The sequence below is a fragment of the Gallinula chloropus genome, assembly GCF_964237585.1.
Source record: "Gallinula chloropus genome assembly, chromosome: 23".
Taxonomy (NCBI): Eukaryota; Metazoa; Chordata; class Aves; order Gruiformes; family Rallidae; genus Gallinula; species Gallinula chloropus.
The window spans coordinates 6,337,182-6,358,370 of record NC_140108.1 but is presented as its reverse complement, the minus strand read 5'-3'; the positions used below and the strand labels follow the sequence as shown (position 1 = coordinate 6,358,370).

The window sequence follows — 21,189 nt, the reverse complement described above, 5'->3', positions numbered from 1 at the left end:
CTTGAAAATGGGTGATTTCTGGGAACTTTAGTAAAAAAGAAGCACACGTCTGCCTTCCAAGCAACTTGTTTAACTTTGCATCCATTCATGCAGGAATACAAAAGAGAAAAAAGAGAAATGTAGACAGGCATTTCACAGGAGTACTTGAGATAGCTCTAGGGTAAGAGTAGATCTTATGTGAGCGTACAGCCAAGGCCACTGGTAATATCTTCTAGGCCAAGCTACTGGGAATAGCCGGGCAGCTGGTTTGTTTTGACCAGAGCAAAAGGTTAAAATGCACAGTTACAAGTCAAGGGATGGAAAAAGCTTCAAGTACAGGCTCAGCACTATTAATTACAGAAATTCTGTCAACAGATCAAAGAAGAAAGTCTTCCTGTGCAATGTACCTGGCTAAAATTAGGGAATCAAAAGAAACTACTGAATGAGAAAGGTAGAAATACCAACTTCTCAGGCATCCATTTCAACAGCTACCTACTAACAGACTAAGTATTAGTCAAGGAAGCTCTCACGTGGAACAATTTAGTAGGCTTTCCTTTCTAATCAAGCTCTTCATCCTCACAAACTTGCAAGAGAAACCTCAACTACATCATTTAAAAACACATCTCAGCCCCAGGTTATGCTCAAGAGCCCTTGCTGGCACAGCCAGGCCAATGTGCCCTAACAAAAGCACCTACCCTGTGTTTTTACCTGTGTATTGTTAGGTTTTGAAGGTGATTTTCCTACCCCAACACAAAGCACTACTACTTTACTATTAGAGCTGTGGAGATATTGCAGTGGCAAGAACACACTCCTGCTGCAAGCACGTCTAGAGCCCTGCACCAGAAGTTACTGCATCCAGACTTTGCTGAAGGGGGTGTACTGCAGGGAGGGTGTTTCATTGCTTCAGCAGTGAAATATTACTTTACAAAGCATGTGAGCAAACTCCAGGTGTCACAAAAGCTATTGGTGAAAATGCCAAACCCCTCTGATCCCCCCCTCCTCCCCCAAAACCCAGCTGCTTCGGTGTCCACACAACGTACAGCCCCAGAGGTTCAAATGGATGTCTGATTTACAGATATTTCTAGCCAAGGGTTTGGTTACATAACAGTTTTTAATCGATATATTTTTAAAATAGAAAAAAACTGGGAGAATAAATGGGACGAAAGAGCATGACAGGATCTTCTGTTTGAGTGCTGATTCCCCATTTCATAACCAAAGTTAGTAGGTTAATAGTCATAAAAGGGATAGAAAGAACCCTTCATCACCTTCTTTGGTGACTGTCACCTCAAAACTCTCTAAAGGGAGAAAAGATAAACCCAAGTCAGTAACAGGAAAGGTTGAGAGGGAGCAAATAAGGAAAAGATGTACACATTACACAGAAAAACTTTGGAAAAAAAGTGTATTTTAAAATCCCAGCGGTGATTTGCTGTGAGTGCTGCAACTTCTGAGGTTTAGTTATGTTAAACAGGATTTCATCTTTGAACTCCAGGGCATCATTTGCAGAATTCTGAAGTATTTACTAAGGTAAATCAAAAAGACTCCCCCCCCCCCTATTTTTTTAATACCACCAACTGCTAAAGAACTGATTTTCCAAATTCCATGTTGAAGAACTACCTGTAATGTAGAATTCATCAGAATTTATTTGTGCTATTCTATTTAAGGAAGACATGCTAAATAATTTAAACAAGCTTTTAGGTATTATACTGAAACCACCATGTTTCTACAATAAAAAAACCTTCATATTCCCTTGTTGAGTTCCAGAAAAGAAATTAATTTGAAACAGTTGTGGGATTTTTGTGTTTCTACATAAACTTTTATTCAAGTTGAACAAGACCCAGTTTTTGCAAAATTTAAATTCTGCATCAAACTGAACTTGACAGCGTTGCTGCAATTCAGGATTTAAAAACACACACATTTAACTGTGATCCTAAGGACTATCAAAGCTTTAATGTAAGAAAAAGGAGGCTGAGGGGGAAGCTCTAGGTTTTCCTGCCAGCATGTTGCTTTTCCAGGTTAAACCAGCGACCAACTGCTGCTATGGTTTTATTCTGCTGCTGAAATACGGTGACATGGGACAGTTCACCCCGTTCTTCTCTCCCCTGGAAACCAGGATCTGCTAAAACTACCACCTTTTACTTATCATCCAACATAGTCATTATTTTTTCCTCGTTATGGCCATCTCTGACCTGAATTCCAGCAGCACAAAGCAGACCTCTACCCTGAAAATCACTTCCAGCAGTTGTCCTGTTAATTCTCACTTATTTCTAACCTGCAGTTATTCAAGTCTCCATCCTAGAGCAGCCTTAAAAAGAGATGAGGCACTGACTACACTTAGAGAAGTATTTTCTTTTAAAAAGGCAAATTTAGAGTGTAATACTGAAGCAGAAATACCTTTATGGGAAAATACCCTATAACACATGATGATCTGTAGCCCTTTATTTAAAAGGCAGTTTCTGAAATAGCTCTCATGAAGTTTTCCCTGACGTTCACTGCAGGTTATCCCCAGACTTATCACCAGCTCTCTATTTTACTCCAAGTCTTCTCCCTCTTGTGGAACCCACATAAAACTATTTCAGTCAATTCTTACACAGGATATAAATAAAATCCGGGATTTTAATGTGTTTTGGCAACAGGAATCATTCAAGAAAATGCTGTGCTGCTTACACTTGTGGCTGACACCACTGATCAACCAGAAGTGACATCCCAACTCCAAGCTTCTAATAAATATTCCACATCCCTTACTCCAGGATACCCACCCTCCCTGGCTCCCTCCAGTGATTCCACCTCCAGAGCCAAGCATCCTGTGTGAAACACTAAGCTTATGGGAACAAAAAGGTGTTGCAGAAGGGAACATTAACTCCAAAGGAAGCTGGGCAGTGGAGAGAAGAGGAAGAAATGTGTATTTATTAAGGCAGCAATTACCCACTTGGCAGAAGGGGAGGCTGTTTAAAAGCTGGCTGGTTCTTTATCATCTCAAGTGACCTTTACCTCTGGCACCGACACCGGGGTCTGGCTGCTAGGAAGTTCAGGCATTATGTTTTTGGCTCCTGAGTGTTAAGATATAAATAAACTCTCTGGTAAATATCTGTGTGTCTCCAGGTCCTTTGTGAAGTGGTAAAGCTTCTGGTCAAGGTGTGCTACAGCTGATTCCTGCCAGGTGTTTCTCAAGTAACTGACCCAATACAATCCTATCCTCCACTTCACACCAACAAGGTGAATGAAGGGGCCTTTGGTTACTACACAGATGGGGTTCTTGTGACTGAGAAAGTTATAATGCACAAAAACAATGGCATTTCTTAGGAGATTAGTGCTCTGAACGAGCAAGTGCAGAGCTCCCAACCTAACAGGCTTATTAAACTCCCTTCAGCGAGTGTCTTCAGAAGGAAAAGCAGCAAAAAGGAGCAATTCTCTAAAGTACAAAATACCTTAAGAATTAAAGTTCCCCCTCCTTTCTCTGAAATGCATTGCAGATTGCTACAGAACTGTTTCCAGACAAATAAAACACTTCACAGATGAATATTCCCATACAAGGATGATACCCATTTCCATCTCAGTTATGAGATGCAGATCTCTGTACAGTATTGGTATGGCTCTTCCAATGACTGCAGGATTTTTGGCAGTCCATTTTTTACCCTGCCATTAAGTAAGCTCAGTCCCACAGCACGCTCCCAGTGGTTTCACACTCTGTCATACGTGCTTAATGCTTTTCCTTGTTTCACCCTGAAATTAAGATTATTGCTGAAATAAATTTCTAACTCTAATCTGATCAATCTGTAAATCAGTTTCCAATGGGTATCTTGGAACGTGTTCAGCTACATAAACCATAACTAGAACTTCACAGTGTTTCACTCAGCTGTAATTACAGATGAAAAACCATTTCATTTTACTGACAGTTCAGGTTTGTTGAACTTGTGTTAGCCAGAAAACTTACAGTAATCCTGCATCCTAAAGGCATTCTCTATTTCTCCTTTCTAGTGCAGCACCATCAGATGACAGTGAAAATCTGGTAGATTATTAAGATTTCATTGATTTTTTTTATCTCTTTCTGTACTGTTATATTTAATGATGTAAAATACTTATAGACATACTTCAGGAAAGCCTCCCATTTCCACAGATGCACAGCACCTCCTAAACAAGTATCTGTTAGTACCATAGAAAACTGAGAAAAAGTGAAAGTGAGCCAATTTTAGACTTCACAACTAGGGATAACTCCAGTAAGTATTTATAGGCATGACATCACTTTGTGCATGCTTTAAATTTGATGCAAAGATGCCTGAACTATTACTGCAGCTCAATTTCCTCATCAGTTTGCCAACTGGCCACGCGATGTTGTTTGTTGTGTGCTCACTGATGGGCTCACTGGATGTGACAGGATGGAAATCGTTACCCCTCTGATTACACAGTGTCATTCACCTCCGCGCCGCGTCGCTTCGTGCCCATCGCGCCGCTGAGCACTGCTCTGTGTAGCAGTGTATCTTGAGAGGAGTGGGCTTGTGGCCCATCCAGGCTCATTATTGCCTTGACATGGCTCAGCTTGCCCTAATAAAATCAGGCCTGGGGGTTGAGCAGAGACACCTCAAGGCAATAATGAGTTTGGATGGGCCACAAGCCCACTCCTCTCAAGATACATTGCTACAGCCTTACCCACCGGCTCACCGTGGACAGGAGATAATCACAGCATCAATACTCGCCCAGCCCAAGGTGTGAACCCCACAGAGCTCTGGGGGGAGGCTGACAGGAAGGTTCAGTGGGTTTTTGTCTGGGTTTTAGGCTGGGTTTGCTTTGTTTAAAAAAAAAGAATGAGAGATTCTGCAGGATCATTTTTAAAGCTCTATGAATATTCATGGTCTAAGTCAAGGAATTCCTAACCCCCACGGAAATATTTCTTGCCTCCCAGATTAGGAAGGGGAAAATAAAAGTATTGTGGCTGAGCAGTGGTTTTCTCCAGGGGTGGGGAAGAGGGATTAAAGCTCTATTGCAGGCACATCAAAACCCCAAGGGTTTCCTTCCACCAAGGAAACTTTGCTTGTTTCAAATGCCATAAAATTCAGTTCCTTTCTGCACAGCAAAGGGGAAATCCACACTGAGAGCTTCAGCCATCGAATTCAGACACAAATTAATGTACAATAGAAAAAGTAGCTGTCCTTTATTTTTTCTCAGCAAAACCATTTGGGATCAAACTCCAAGATGACTCAGTTTCACTGAGGAAGGAGAATGGTCACTGTCTTACCAGGCAGATCTGATACAATCAGGTACAGACATCTGACTCCGTGGGGTCTCTGCATGTCGGGCAGCCTGATGAGACAACCTGTCATGACTACACTCAAACTGTTTTCAAGGGTGTGTCATTTCAGATGTTTCTTTCTAGGGTGATTTGTATGGTTTTACATCTGTATAACCCTACCTATTGTTGCACACCCAAATTTTAGGATCCTACACACTGCATGGGAGTGATCAAAGCAATAAAATATTACTTGCCCCACAGTTCATATCCAAAAAAGAACTAGTTTCAGGATGCTTTTACATGCTGAAAATTGAAATAGAGCAAAAAGTTCTATTTATAGAATCCCAGACTGGGTTGGAAGGGACCTCAAAGACCATCTAGTTTCAACCCTCCCATCATTAAAAATTCAAAATATTTTAAACCTGTCCACAGTTCAGAAGCTTCCAAGCTCAGCCAGGGGGCACAGCTAATTAAAGCACCCAACCTTCTGAAGCACGAATAGAATTGATTTCCAAGTAGGAATATCCCAGCTAGGGCTGAAACAGGCATTTAATCCTGAAAACGCTTTGTTTTGCTGTGAAAACATGTCACTGATCTAACAAGCTTCTCACACTTAAACACCCCCAGAGATGCTGCTGGACAATGACCACGCTATTCTCCCTTCGAGGACACGACCACAGCACCACCAACTACAACTGGTAACGCTGATTCAACACATCTCCCACATTCAGTGTCCTGGAGACAGAGCCAAGTATTGTTCCACCTCATGGTGGGCAAATCCTTCCATGGATTCCCACAGCACAGCCATTCAGAACTGACACAATCCAAACCCAACAGAGTCACGCTGAGGTAAATTTCCCTATGACATCAGCATGCTATGCACAGAATTTAAGATGACTGTTTTAAATCCACTGTTCTGCTGCCACAGCTAAAGAACTGCTTGGCTTTGAAAGCAAAACACATCAGGTTTATACACATGTTTATTAAAACCAACCTTCCAGTTGGTAAAATTGTTCATTATCTTCAAGCAGGTTCACACAGTTTAAATCAAGACAATGGAAAAACAGTCTCATTTGAAGAGATGTTTTGACATTGGGAGTTTCCTCTGCAGATTTGACAATATATTTCAAGATATCCTGCCAGTACTTTCTTAAAGCTTTATGTTATCCAGCACTCCAGAAAATTTTACTGTCCACCAAGAGGTATAAAGTAGCCACGTTCAGAATCTGTCCAATGCTGTCAAACTACCAGCACCTACATTTAAACGACTTAAGAACTGTGAGAGATGAGCCACATTCTCCTCATCACCCAGCACACAAACCAGCCTTCCCATATCTCTTTTTACTTAACAGGCTGTGTGTATCCCAACAAAAGCTTCTTCATTTGGAAATGAAAAGGTTTTTTGTTCATAGGCAAGAGTTTTGTTTCCAGCTAAGATCACTTAAGAGCCTATGCCATGTGTATCCAATGCAGGACAAAGTCTGAATTTCAGAGCTTTATCATCATCTCTTGCAATTCCTGGATTTCTAAGGCAGCTCTGGAGATAATTACATGATAATGCAACAAAACTGCTATTTGAAGTACCACTTTTAAGAACTTGTGACCCAGTTGCCACAATCCTGTAGCACAGTTAGCACGCTGAACATTTCAAGGAGCTGCTAATGTAATTACTCTCTTTTTCTACCACTTCCTCCCCAAAGCCAGGCTAAGCAGTGTTCCCAAAAACGGCTCATGTCACATCCTCATCCTTAACTCTAACATTTTACTTAATCAGGTAAGCATCTGTAAATAGCTAATTTAAGCTTCTGCTATCCAGTACAACTAATTTAAATGCCCAATGGCATTTTTCAGAGTTTTCTAGTATTTTGTCAAACCAAGAAAGTACTTTCCATAATACTGCATGTAATTAACAAATACAGTGTTCTTTAACAGGAGTTTCCAGGAAAAAAAACACCTCCTATGGAAGATTGTAAGTACTTTCCTATGTTAAAAGAACTGTAAGACAACTGTCCTATGTTGAAGGAGAGTAAAGTTTTACAAATGGCTTGTGTATCATTCTCTGTGCTCTTTACTAGAGGAGAAGCAGCCTTTCCTTCTGGTGAAGGCAGCCATCCATTTTCCAAAACACCCCAATCTGCTAGAGTTTATCACAGAAATTCTAGATTTCTACAGAAATTAGCACTCCAAACACTGCAGGGAAGAAATGCAATCTTATTATTCTTTTCAACCTATTAAGACACAAAGCAAAACCACCAAAAAATCAAAAGAACTCTCTTCAGAACAGTAAGAAAATGATTATTTCAGAACTCCCAGACTGAATGCTGTGAAATGTGGAATCCAGAGGGCTGAGGAAAAGGTTAGGAGTTATGCAAACCAACCAAACAAAACCAACTGAAAAACCCCAATAAAACAGAAAATGTAACATATGCAGATGAAATTGAAAGCAGCATGGAATATCTGTAATATAAAGTACTCTCTGCTCAGGGTGTTTGGATACAGATGTGTATTTATGGCTGTAAATGCGAAATAAAACTCCGGTCCACGTGCACACATTTCCTGGGATCTAAAAGCTTTGAAACATTATGCTGCTGGTGGAGAAAACACACTGAGTAAGACACAGTGTTTATCATCAAGAAAGCATTTCCACTTCCTACAGAAGAAATGCAGACAAATTCTTTACCTGCAAAACGCAGAGGTGCATCTTTGTCCAGAGCTATTAACGGGGGGTCCAAGAGAACCGTGTTGTCGTTCTCTGTCACGATCCCATGATAGGTGGTTTCAATCCATGGCTTATGTTTGTTAACTGAAAGGAAAACAGAATTCAAAGTCAAAATTTTTGAAACATCATTGATAACTTCTTTAAAAAAATCAAACAGCTTTATAATACAAATTTCAGTGTTTTCCTCTTTTGTTTTTCCAAACCTCAGCCAGCATTTTACTAAATCAAAAAATCCAAGACAAAAAGTGGTTAAACTTAACTAATTCCTAATCAAGGGCCTAAGGAAACAAACAGGGAGGGACAGACACTTCTGTCCCAGTGTAAGATCTAGACCCAGAACTTTTGGTATCAGTTGTATCAGAGTCCAGGAGTTCTGCTGGGCAACCGCAAAATGCAGGGAAGGGGGGAGAGAGGAAAGGCCATGGAAAAAGGCAAGACACCAGCTTTGCAGCCCCACACCTCAGCCACAGAGACACAACACAAGTGTCCCAGGTCCTCCTGGGTTCAAGGACTTGTACTGTGTAGTCTGGAATCCAGCACCTGCCTAACTGCAGACAGAAAGTCAGGCACTACTGGATGAGAAGCCCAAAATCTCAGGCCTTTTAGGTCAACTAACAGAATGCCTTGAAATCAAAGAGAAATACTGACTACTTTTTATATTGCTTTTTCAGCAGTTACTTTGAGAGACTGGAAAACTCCACTGTATCACCCATAAAAGCATTCTTCAGCTACACACAGAAGCATCTGTAAACCAACCATCTGAGTGTGCCTAAAATGACCAGTCTTCTCAGAATCACAGAATCAGTTTGGGTTGGAAAAGGCCCTTAAGATCATCAACTCCAACTGTTGCTTCCTTTGCTGCAAAGAAATGCCTTATCTTTCCTTGTCAGCTTGAAAAAAGAGGTTTTTCTAGTGCATCACGAAAGATGTGAGAGAATCTTATGCTATCTTCCAGGTTATCATCTACCATGTGATAACCCAATGTGAGAGCATCTTGATGATTAAATATTTACCTTTATGCTATGGCTCTCCAAAGATAAACACAGCTCGTTGTCCACAAAACCCCTGTATGTGGTGCTAACAATTAATTCTTCTTGACAGATAAATATAGCTTTCTTCTTGGTCTAGCTCCCTTTGTGCTTAGGATCTACATCTCATAAGCATCTGTTTCACCTCAGTTGTTTGGGCTATGTCTATCTTTACTTTAAAAAAACCTCCTAGGCTACCACATACACTCGCTTCTTAAATTCATACTGTTTTCACAGATCTAATTCTGGAAGGCTGGATGTAGCTAGCTGCTTAGACCTTCATCTAGAGGGCTTTCAAACTGTTCCTTACCTACAAAACCAAGTCATTTTCAGCAAATGGTGGATAGCAAAAGATAAGAAATGCTTTGCTGGAGATATCAACAAACACACCAAACAGTATTGAGTAAGTGGCATCACCCAGATTTTGGTCTTCCTGAGATCAAGTATGTACAACTTCTGAAATAAATGCCTGTGCAATCACAGCAAATTACATGCTACAGCCAGAACTCCACTACACAGCTGAGTCCTGTTATTTCACCCTTCTAAAGAACTATGTGAGCAGATTGTCAAGAGAGGCAGAGATGTAAGGCTAACCTAGGCTTCTGAATCCTGCCTCTCCAACAAACTAAGATGGATTCACGTCTGTCATATGCTTACCCAGCGGAATAAAAAAAACCCCAGCTGGTGATAAAAGGACACTTGAACAAATAATTAAAGCTAGAGATAGAGAACTCCTATAGGAAACCACAAGAGTCTCCCAATATGCTTTCATCTGCAATCTTTTACTGGTTAGTAGCAACAAACTGCTAGACAGGATGCAGTCTCTTCATACATAATAATGCAGCAAGAGAGAACTCACCACAAGCTATTTTAATGCAAACAGTGTTTAATTACCACCGTGTGGTTTCACTCAATTCAGCAAGGCTATCTTTATTGCCTCAACACACTGGCATGGGCATGCTTTCAGCATCCAGCATACCAAACAGCCAGCTAAATGGCAACCACGTCGCCGTAGACAAGCACAGGGCTGCAGCATCCTCCCAGGGATTCGGTGTTTCAAAACAAACTTTGCCATGCTCAAAGACTAACTCTCAGAAGGAAGGCACTGGGAGCTGCTAAAGATGGAAGATGGTGTAAAGAAAAGTGTGTTGCTAAAAGAGCCATGGCTGTCAGGAACACATAGGGGGACACAGTTGTCTCTGTGAGTGTGCCTGGGGCAGCTGGACCTCCAGTCCTGTCATCCATTCATCAAACTCTACAACTCTCCTCCAACTCCCCTCTAACGCTTCTGAACGTAATTACAAAAATAAAAAGTCAAATCCAAGCACTGAGAAAGCTTCTCCTAATTGAGAAACCTGCAGTAAATCCCACTGCTGTGGGGTACAAAGTACTGTAACCACATATGAACAGAGTTAGGAGCACGCGAAGCATCTGCAGAGTCTAGTGAAGCTTCAAACAACAGGCCTGGTTAAAAGCAAAGTCATGTCCTTTTATTGTGCTGGAGACAATAAAATCATAAAGCTTAAAGCCCTTTGTGTTTAGGAAGGCTAAAGCATCACCAGATTTTTAAAACATGAAGCTTAAAGCCCTTTGTGTTTATGAAAGATAAATATCAGTGGATTTTAAAACACCAAACCAGCTGCTGAGTCTCCAGGAAGGGCCCATTATCCGTGCTGGTCATCTCTGGACTCCAGCACAGCCACATACCCTAAGAAATTCCCAAATTAGCATTTGAAATAGGAGGCACAGCTTATGAGCGATACATTACTGCTTCCCTTGAACCAAGGATTACTCTGACCTCAGCTGCCTGAAGTATTCTTACTGTATGTTGGACTGAAACCCATCCTTTCACGTTTTTTCTTCTTTAATTGTGGCAAAACTCAAATCTAGAAAGTTGCTGGAAGCCAGACTGTTCATTTCAAACCAGAACAGTCGGCCTGTTCCAAGCTTGACACTAACAAAGTGCCCTCAGCTGTTAATCTCTTGCCATTTAGCTGGGATAAACTACACCGGTTTCCTTGAAACACAATATTCACACTATCTGTAAGAGCCTCTGCTGGCATCTGCTGTAAATCCCAACCAGCATTTCATCTCGCCAACTGGGGGAAGCTACCCTGGCAGAAGACATCAAGCTGACTTCCACATACTTCTCAGGGGCCAAAAAGGCAGCTAAGCACACCTCTTTATCCACACAGAAACATAGAGCTCATGCTATAGAGCCCTTACTGCTGCCAAGCAAGGGCTGGACACAGGTCTGCAAGGCGAGCACAAGCCACCCATCTCACCTGGTTTATCTACAGGTGATGAGCAGCAAAGGGGATCAGTGCCAGGTGTGGAGTGTGGCTTGAACACTGGTCTCTAAAACACCATTCACTCTAGGTACACATGCTCGGTTTCTCATGGAAATGAATGGACTGGAAGTAGTAGGGATAAAGAAAGGTACCTCAGCAAAAGGATGCTTCACCTAGAGCAACTACTGCTGCAGAAGGTGATGCAGCAACTCCCCTGCTGTCTAAAAGAATGAATGTAAATGAGTATGCAGGCAGGGCAGTGGGGTTTGGGCTAGCAGGGAAACTTTTATCAAAAGCTATCATCTTAAAACCACCAGAATTAAGCAAACGTAATAAAATTCTTTCTGAGGACTTCCATGATCTTCTTACAAGTGGCCAGAAGTTCATCTGACTTCAGTGGGATCTGGCACCTACGTAACTGAAGCTCCAGACACACCTCAGCCAGCAAGGACTGCAGCAGAAAGGGTTTTTCCTTCTGGCTAATGGCTTCTATATATAGTGTCGTTTAGGCACGCTACACATCTTCAGAGCTAGGGCAAGATGATTTATGTCAAAACAAATTCCTAAGAATTAACTGGTAAAACACACTGAATGAACTCACTAACGAGTACTGGAGTCTGAAAGCTAGATGCTCAATCTAGTGACAGTAAACATAAAATATTAATTTCTAAAATCCACCTTTGAGACTGCTTGAAAAACCCAGGCACTGCATAAAAAGAGAATTATAGTCTCTGTCGAGCCAAGCGAACTGCACTCAATGAAATGAGTAAAGTCATTCACTCCTGTCCTGAATGTCTGACAGAAATCTTGATTGCTGTACATCTTTTGTCTTCCTCTTGATGTTAAGAGAATACAAGGATGCCTTTCAGCCAGACACTAAAAGCTCTGAAGCACGTCTTACCTTGAATATTCATAATTTAGTACTTTTCTGATGACATTTCAAGCAATATCATGATAAGAACAAGGCTGTGTAGTACATAACCACAGGAAAATGTAGCTCAGCCAAGGAGTAAAGATTTACACAATAATATATGCCCTCTCCACCCTAAAAGCAAAGTTTAATTAAAAAGGGTGTAGCATGGCCCGACCATAACACGTGCTCTATTCCTGCCCCAGACTCACCAACCTGCAATGCAGAGCTGTGCCTCTGTTTTCTATTAGAAAATGCTAGAAATTATTAACTTTCTATATAAACAACTTCAAAAAGGGTTAGTGGCAATGGAAAGATCTATTATTTGTTTGTTTAGTCATGGTCTTACAACCAGGTACAAACAATGGGATGAAACTGAGCACAAGTTCTTGCATGCTGTCTCTCTTCATAGCTTGGAGCTGTTCTTGTCTGTAGTGGGGGTTTCCAAGACAAACTACCATTCCCATTTCTGGGACAAGAAAACTGCAGGTGATAGGAAATTACAGGGGGATGAATCTGCACGAGGAGAGGGATGTGGTAAGGGCACATGCAGCCATTCACATCAACCTCTGTTTCCTAGCTGAAGGACAATCAGGTGGTTGAAATTCACCCCACAGTTTCCAATCTCTACCTTGGAGTCTGTGCCACAATTAAGGAGCACTTGTAAATTGTGCTTCTGAAGCTCAGTCGTCATCACTGGGAGCACGTGGAATCACAGAATGGTTTGGGTTGGAAGGGACCTTGAAGATCAATTCCAACCCCCCCTGCCATGGGCAAGGACACCTCTCACCAGCCCAGACTGCTCAAGGCCCCATCCACCCCGGCCTTGAACACCTCCAGGGAGGGGGCAGCCTGTGCCAGGGCCTCACCACCCTCACAGTGAAGAATTTCTTCCCAGTAGCCAACCTAACTTTAAACCCATTCCCCCTTGTCCTATCACTCCATGCCCTTCTAAAAAGCCCCTCCCCAGCTTCCCTGTAGCCCCTTCAGGGACTGGAAGGTGCTATAAAGTCTCTCTGGAACCTTCTCTTCTCCAGGCTGAACAACCCCAGCCTCTATCACCTGATAATGTTTATACATTTCCAGGTGCCTACAAGTTTGAGCCTGTACAACCAACACCAATTCTCTCCACACCACATTCACACTGGAGGAATTTGCCAGGTTTTATTAAGTTTTTATTTTACCTAGGGAAAAATTTATCACCATTTACAGAGCTTCCTGCTCTGCACTTGAACCAGCTGCCTAGATCTGTTTTAACTGCACAAAGATACAAGGAAGTTTTGCTGTGCACCTGCACCTAAGGGCCATACAAACGACTGACTGGGAACCAGTCACGATTTTTATTACCCACAGCCACAGCAGAAGAAGTGCTCAGAGTGCCAGAGACCTTAGAGGATACACTGACCACGTTTCAATTTGGATAAAAGCCTGGCAGGGAAACCAGCAAAACAAAAACATCCTACCACAAAACAGTCTGAATGGGATTAAGGAAACAAAGCCTTAATTTTTGAAGTGAAATTTAAAATGTTTTAAACTAAACAGATCAGTGAAATAGAAAACATAAGCCTCTAACTGTAAACATTCATTTAATAAATGCTCTCTTAACTGTTGCTAATTACAGTGCAGGAGTGGAAATCACTCACTGTCTAACTGCTGTCATATTTATAATCCCCACTCCTTGAAAAAGGGAATCTTACTTGCAAGCACAGCCAACACCACGGAGGCATTGCAGGAGCTTCTGGCTCTACTTGTTGACTCCAGTTAAAAAGAGAGAAACCAACTGGGAACAGTAGCAGCGACTTGTTTTCCATCTGAATACAAAGCATGTGAGATGAGACCTAATGCTGCCCACAAAGGACAGAGAGACAGTTCTTCAAAGGCACTGAGGTTTCTAATAATCCTTTCTCAAGGCTCCTAAGGAGGTTTAGTCCCTCCTGAAGCCAGCGTGGAGTCAATCAGCACAAATCAAATCCATCAGAGTGCAGAACAGAATTTATTTAAGACCAAGGCTCCCGACTCCCTGAACTCTCCCATGTTTTGAGGTATGGCTGCTGTCTCTGACAATGATGATGACGCTCCAAGATGTATGAGCTTTAATACCATCAACAGCATTTTAGAGACTTCTCTGAACACAGCTAAGCAGACAGAGATAAGGCTCAGAGAAATGGCAAGGGTGCTTTTGTTCAGAAAACCTTGAGGAGTGCTGAAGTTTTTTTCTCCTCTGCAGAAGTTTCAGGAGCCACCGAGCTACCCAGATACTTGGATTTTCATGGCTGAAAATGATGTCTTACCCAGAATACCAGACCTGAATTTAATGTGCTCGAGATGTTCACATGATGCTGTCCTATGGTCTGATGTGGGTTTAACTTCCTCCAAGCTTTCTAAGTTCCATGAGAAATGTGAGCCCTCAAGCCATGCTTCTTTCCTCCTTAAAAAAACCAACCTATTTGCAACAATCTGAAACCAGTGATCCTGCAGAAACGTTCAGACCTCAAACCAAAGACACATTTACAAGTCTAGAAAAGTCTCTGTTGATAAATCTTCCTGATAACTTGGCACACACAGCACAATCTGCAGTCTAATAATATGGGAGAACTGGCACGATCATTTTCCAAGCACGCAAAGTAAACTCTGCTTGCCCAGACCATCTCTCCTCCATTTCAAATTCCACAACGGTATATGATTTTGTAGAATACATCCAGAAAGAGAGATTAAAATTGTTTGCATGAACAGATGGCTGTATATAATGCTTTCCCAAGCATTATGCACCATAGCAAGGTCTAGCACCGGTTAATTCTGTCTCTTCTTGGCGGTCCCTTACTTTCCTAAATCCTTAGAGGAAAAAACCCAGCAAACCTGCCTCCATAAATAGCCAAGTTGTCTCCTCACAATGCTTTAGGGTAGGCTTAGACTTCCTCACCTCTAAAAAGGAGATAAAAACCTAACCACCAGCCCCTATCATAAAGGTTGTTCCTGCATCAAAAAGACATCTGCAGTAAGACGGTGGTAGTGAGAAAATGGTTTGTGGTCTGGATTTAAGACACTCAGGGTACCAGAAAGCTTCCTGAAATCATCAGAGATCAGCAAAGCTTCCTCAAGACAGGATTATTTTCATCAATAAATACCCTTCCAAAACAACCTCAAGTCGGAAGGAGCCCAAGGCAACAGAGGTACGTGGCTCTCCCTGGTCAGTAGCTGAGTAGCCATTAGATGCTCTGCCTCCTCATCCAAAAAGTCACTCCATCCCCCTTCCCCATTCAGCTCTGCTGATAAACATCACCTGAATGCGCTGCTAACCACTGCTCCTCCACCACAACATCAGTCCCAGCAGCTGGGTCAGCCTGACTGACTGCAAGATCAATTCAGTTAAATTAGGAGCTTTGCATCAGCTGGACAGGAATATGGCTCTTCAGAACCCAAGACCACTCCTTGCACTCCTGAAAATAGCTACAGGGAAGATGGTAGGTCAGCTAGCTCACACCTAACTTTTGTGTAAGGTCACACCCGTTCTGGTGCAGCCCTTCCAGTCCATTTCTGCACATCACTGGGCCAAGCACAATTCAGTTTTCATCACCTAGAATACATCACAGCAACCTGGACAACAAGGACTTTTGAACTCATGGATGACACGGATGAATAAAAAGAGGAACTGACAATACATCACCAAACCAGAAGTTCACCATAAATGCTTCCAAAGAAATGTTTCTGCTAACATCAGGCAAAGCGAGCTGCCCCAGCAGCTTTCCAGGTGTTCTCCAGAGCTTGCTTGTCTTTAAATGCATCTCCATGTAACGTTATGCACAGGCCTGTCTGGAGTAGCCAAAACGTGGTGAGGACTAAGGCAACCACACGTACCAAGAAGCCAAACCAGACCTCACGCTGTAACTCAGTTACGTGTGATGAAGTTTAACAGCTCAGGACCGGCAGTCCAGGTTAGACTGGAGAGCAGCACAGCATCCCCAAACCCCACCACAGCTAAACCAGAGCTGTCCTACATGATGCCACCACCTCAATTCACCACTCGTTTCCGAGCTCGTGCCAGCTTTCCTTGAAGAGGGGCTCTGGTCTTGGTTTTTATTCATCATTTCAAATGATGGCAAAGCCCAGCTAGTGGATGAAATCGTGCTCCTGTGCCGGCGTGGTACGTGTGAGAGGTCACGAGGCTACTGGTGAAGAGGCTGTGCTGAAGAGACCCTGCACAGGTAAATGGTGGCCACTGCCTAACGCTCGGCAGATGACTTTACTACAGCAGCGGCTTCCTGATCCTACCGGGGGGAAACTGCAGCAAGACGGGTTGTTTTTCTCTAAGATCAACAACTTCCCTTCGGTGTGTGTGCAAGGCGTTTTAAAGCCAGGCTTCTAACCCGCATTCACAACGAATGCGGGGTGGGGTGGGGGTGTCTCAGATCCCATCGCACCGCCGGTGAGACCTGGCAGGGATGGCGTTCGCCAGGCGCGGGGTAACCTTCAGGTAAGGGGAGCCTTTGCAAGCCTCTTACGGCAATCTGCTCAGAGGAGACCTGCAATGCGTATGCTCTTACTCCACAAGATCAATCAATAGCCACCAGGCCGCCGTTCGGAAGCGCCGTTCGGGCTGCGGGCTGGGCCAAGCCACCCCGCTCCCCCTCGCTGCCCAGCGGGAGTCCCGCACCCACGCCCGGGCTCCCCGGGGCGCGCCGCTCCCCCGCCCGTTCCGCTGGCCGGCGGGGCTCTCTCACGGGTCCCAGCTTTGGGACCGGGTCCCCGCTGCATTTCGCCCTCCCCTCCCCCGCAACAAGTGCCTCCCTTCCCCCCCACCGCCTCCTTTCCCTTCCCCCCCCCCCTCCTCCCCCGGGGCAGCGCGGCCCAGCCCCCCCGGGCGCGGTTATGTAACGGGCGGGCGGCCGCGCATCCCGCCGCCTCACCGCTGAGGGCCGCGGGCACCGACCTTCGGGTTTGGGGAGGGCGCAGGTGAGCGCGGAGAACCAACCGCCGCCCCCCTTCCCTCTCCGCGGCGCCGCAGGTGCAACGGCCGCGGCGGGGTCACCCCCGGGAGGGGCGGCCAGCGCCCTCCTCTCCCTCCCCACCACCACCTTCCCTTCCCTGACCGCACCGCCGAGCCGCCCTCCTCCGCGCTCGCTCCCTCCCCCCCCCCCCCCCCTTCCCGAAGGACGCGGAGAGCCAAGGACACCGTCCCCCGCCGTGAGCGGCTCCGGCCGGCATCGCCGCAGCCCCCGCAGGGAGCCCCGGGGAACGGTGGGGGACAAACACGGCGACAGCCACGCCACCAGACCCGCCGCCTTCCCCTTCCCCCCCCCCACCCCGGTACCGAGCAGCCTCCCCCGCCTGCCCCGGCTTCGCTTACCTCGAGCGGCCCCTGCTCCTCCGCTGAGCAGCGCGGCGAGCAGCAGGCAGGAGGCGGAGGCCAGCGGGGAGCACGGCATGCCCGGGCGGCGGGACGGCGGCATGGCAGCGCGGAGCGGAGCGGGGCAGAGCGCGGCCCCGGCTGGCGGGGCGGCTGTGGCGCCCCCGCTGGTCCGGGCTCTGCTCTGCGCCCGGCGCGGGGCTCGGCTCGGCCCCGAGAAGGAGGAGGAGGAGGAGGAGGAAGAGGAGGGAGGAGAAGCGCTGCGCTGCCCCGCTCCGCTCGCCTTTTCTCCCCTCCTCCCTCCCTCCCTCCCCCGCCTGGCAGCGCGGCGCCCCGCCAGCGGCACCTAAAATGGCGGCGGCGAGCGCGGCCGGTCCCCCCGCGCCGGTTACCAGGCGGGGGAGGGAGCGAACCAACGGCGCGGGGGATGCGGGAGAGCCCATCTGCGCGGCGGGCGGAGCGAGGCGCGGGCGGCGGGCGGAAGGCAACGCCTCCCCGCAGCCTGGCGGCCGCAAAGCCGCCCCCGCCCCGCCCCGAGAGCCCGGGGGCGAGGGGGAGGTGGGTCTGGGGCCGGTGGATACCGGGCACTGCGGCACCGGGCCGCTCCCGCGCTGACCGCTCGTCCGCTCTCTTCCACCTCCGACGCGGCCGGGATGGGTCCTGCCGGGGGTTGGGGGAGAGTGGTGTTGGGTTTTTCTCGCTGCTGCAGCTGCGGTCGCGGTAGCACCAGGCTGGGCTGATGGGCCAGCGCAGCCCGACGGCTGGTTTAAGCACCTGCCGAGCGAAAACCCAACGTTTTAGGAAGAGTTAAAGCCCCTACACAGCTGTTTAAACGCTCACAGGTCTCCGCAGCTGATTTTTACCTCATCGAGACACCACAGCCAGGCCACCACCTGGCCCAGGGTAGCAGCAGGACCCACAAGCCCTGGTCAGGGGCTGAACCACCCCCAGGAGAGGACAAACTGCCCACACCTGCCTGCAATAAGCACCGTGCAACAGATCCACCCTTCCCCCCCCTACCTTAGCATAGGTCTAAAGCTGCACTGCTGCACAAACGTGCCTGCTTGAAACACAAACACACCTTAGAGCACCATCCTGCCTCACCAAGGTGATGGGTGTAGAGCTGGGGGGGGGTCCTGGGTGTTCATCCCGAGATACAGAGATCCCCTGTCCAAATGCAGGAGCAGCAGCGCTCAGGCTTCAAACACTCTGCATGATGAACCATGCTCAGCATAGTTTTACTGGCCTCTGTCAAGGCAAAAATCTGTTAGTTCTGGTTTGAAAAACTCACAAAATCTCAATCAGTTACTCCTACGAAACTTAACCTATCCCATACAGAAAAGTTATCTGCTCTTTGGTCACAAATTTCAATTAGAAAATAGTTCAACAGAAGAAAAAATACCTTAAACCGTGATCGGAGTTTTGACAACTAAAACGCAACCAGCTTATTTTATAATTAGATATGACTACTCATGCTTTGTACCTATTAGCCATTTCACTCCCACAGTGAAATAAAAATAAAGTCCAGAATGTTCAAGATCCTGGAGATGTGGTATTTCTTTATTTTAAAACACTATGCAATTTAAATACCAAGATTGATCTGTTCTGGAAAATCCTCCCCCTCCCTCCCGAGGCAAGCCCGGTCCTGTTGCCTTCCCTGCTGACTACCTGTTCACCCCAAACTCCTGATGGGGGGACCAGCCAAATGAAGGTGTGAAACCAACTTGCTGCCCTTGATGGGGGGCGGAGGTCTCAGCAAGCCAGCGCCAGGGCTATTCCCAGTGCTGGCAGTTCGTGCTAGCAGCTCAGAAGGCTGACCATGTCCTGGGCTGCATCAATCCCAGGAGGATTCTGCCCCTCTGCTCTGCTAAGACCCCACCTGCAGCACGGCATCCAGCTCGGGGGTCCCCAGGACAGGAAAGACGCAGAGCTGCTGGAGCAAGGCCAGAGGAGGCCATGGAGATGATCAGGGGCTGAGCCACCTCTGCTATGAGGACAGGCTGAGAGAATTGGCCTTGTTCAGCCCAGAGAAGAGAAGGCTCCAGGGGACCTAATTGTGGCCTACTGATACTTAAAGGGGTCCTGCAAGAGAGAGGGAGAGGGGCTGGTTACCAGGGAGTGCAGGGGCAGGACAAGGGGTGATGGCTTCAAGCTGACAGAGGGCAGGGTTAGGTTAGACATTCGGAAGAAATTCCTTACTCTGAGGATGGGGGGGCCCTGGCACAGGGTGCCCAGAGAGGCTGTGGAAGTCCCTGGATCCCTGGAAGTGTTTAAGGCCAGATTAGATGGGGCTTTGGGCAGCCTCGTCTTGCGAGGGTGTCCCTGCCCATGGCAGGGGGCTGGAACTAGATGATCTTTGAGGTTCCTTCCAACCCAAAGCTTCCTGTGAGTCTATTCTGTGATTCTATGATTCAAACAAGCTGGTGTGCATACCCAACGCTTTCCCCCCTGCTCAGAACCAACCACCTTTACTTGCTGGACCTCAAACATAGATGCTAACATGAGCATGCACAGAGCAGAAAAGGCATGTAAAGAGAAACTACTGCTTTGATACAGTGATCAATACCCCAGTTACTGTGCTCTCCCTTAACCAAGAGAGTCCGTTATTCCATTGACAGTGCTGTAGGCCACCTGCTCTATCAAGATCTAAGACATCTTTCTTTTTTTAAATAAAGCCTCAGTCTAAACCCCCCGATTTCCCAGCCTGTCTAACATATGCTGGATGGCAGATCATGTCAGAAGAAGCCTGCAGCCAATCTGTTGCCAGATAGCTGAGTCTTTACATTCTGCCAACGCAGCTTCAGCTGACTGTATGCTACAATATGTGCTTTTCTTTTGTGTGGAGAGTAGAAGGACCGTCCAGCTCGGTACGACTCTTGAACCAGCCTGTCTAACCCAATGCATGAGCAAGAACCACGCCATTCGTAAAGACTTGCAAGGCAAGATATCAGCAGTCAAGAGGTGATTGCCCATTGCTAAATGCAGGATGTAACACAAACCCTTTTGCTCAAATACTGGATTTTGAGTCGGAATATAACTACATACAGGCTTGAATGTCCATATGAAGGTATAAAAGAGGGTAAGTCAGTGGCAGCTGGCATGCAAATATACACACACACACTCCAAAACATCTTTCTGCAAAATAAATGATTATTACCTTTAAACCAGAGAACAACCTGACTTCATTAGGTGTGGCAGGAAAGCCAGTTTAAAGAGCAAAATCTGCTCTGCAGTCCCCTTGAGCTGTACCCTGTGTTACAGCAGGGGAAAGCCCACCACCAGCCACCACCAGCCACCACAGCAAGAAGGAGACTTCAGGGTTGCCATCACACCGGCTTAAATGACTCTCATTCTGCAGAATTAGGAATAAGAGACAATTTTAAGAGAAAAAAATGCTATGTCTAGGTAAACCTTATTTATTGCACGGTGACACTACCAGCTCAGATTAAACAGCTGAATCAGTCACGATGAAACTGGGAAATTTCCAAGGAAGGAGAAGGCACTGATTGCATTTCACTCTCTAGGCAAAACTCCTCCGAGTCAGTTGTGACTAAGGCACTGATTCAGTAAAGCCAACAATTCTTCAGCCTGTATTTTAAGATCAGTTAGATGATTTTGTTTAGTTAGAATGACTAAGTGGTTTGAACTGGCATTTAGTGGTCGAGGACACGGGCAGTACAGGTACTGCAAAATG

General features: G+C 45.9%; 1 protein-coding gene across 1 annotated transcript in view; it reads right to left on the bottom strand.

Annotated features, from left to right (window-relative positions):
• CLSTN1 (calsyntenin 1) overlaps positions 1-17,938 on the bottom strand; it is a gene marked incomplete at its 5' end in the record, with an annotated part of 37,998 nt that extends 20,060 nt beyond the window's left edge. Inside the window, 5 exon segments of the mRNA XM_084274777.1 lie at positions 1,245-1,274; positions 7,884-8,006; positions 17,496-17,723; positions 17,726-17,797; positions 17,800-17,938. Of these exon segments, the coding sequence (XP_084130903.1) occupies positions 1,245-1,274; positions 7,884-8,006; positions 17,496-17,723; positions 17,726-17,797; positions 17,800-17,938 (592 nt within the window).
• Positions 17,939-21,189: the final 3,251 nt, after the last annotated feature.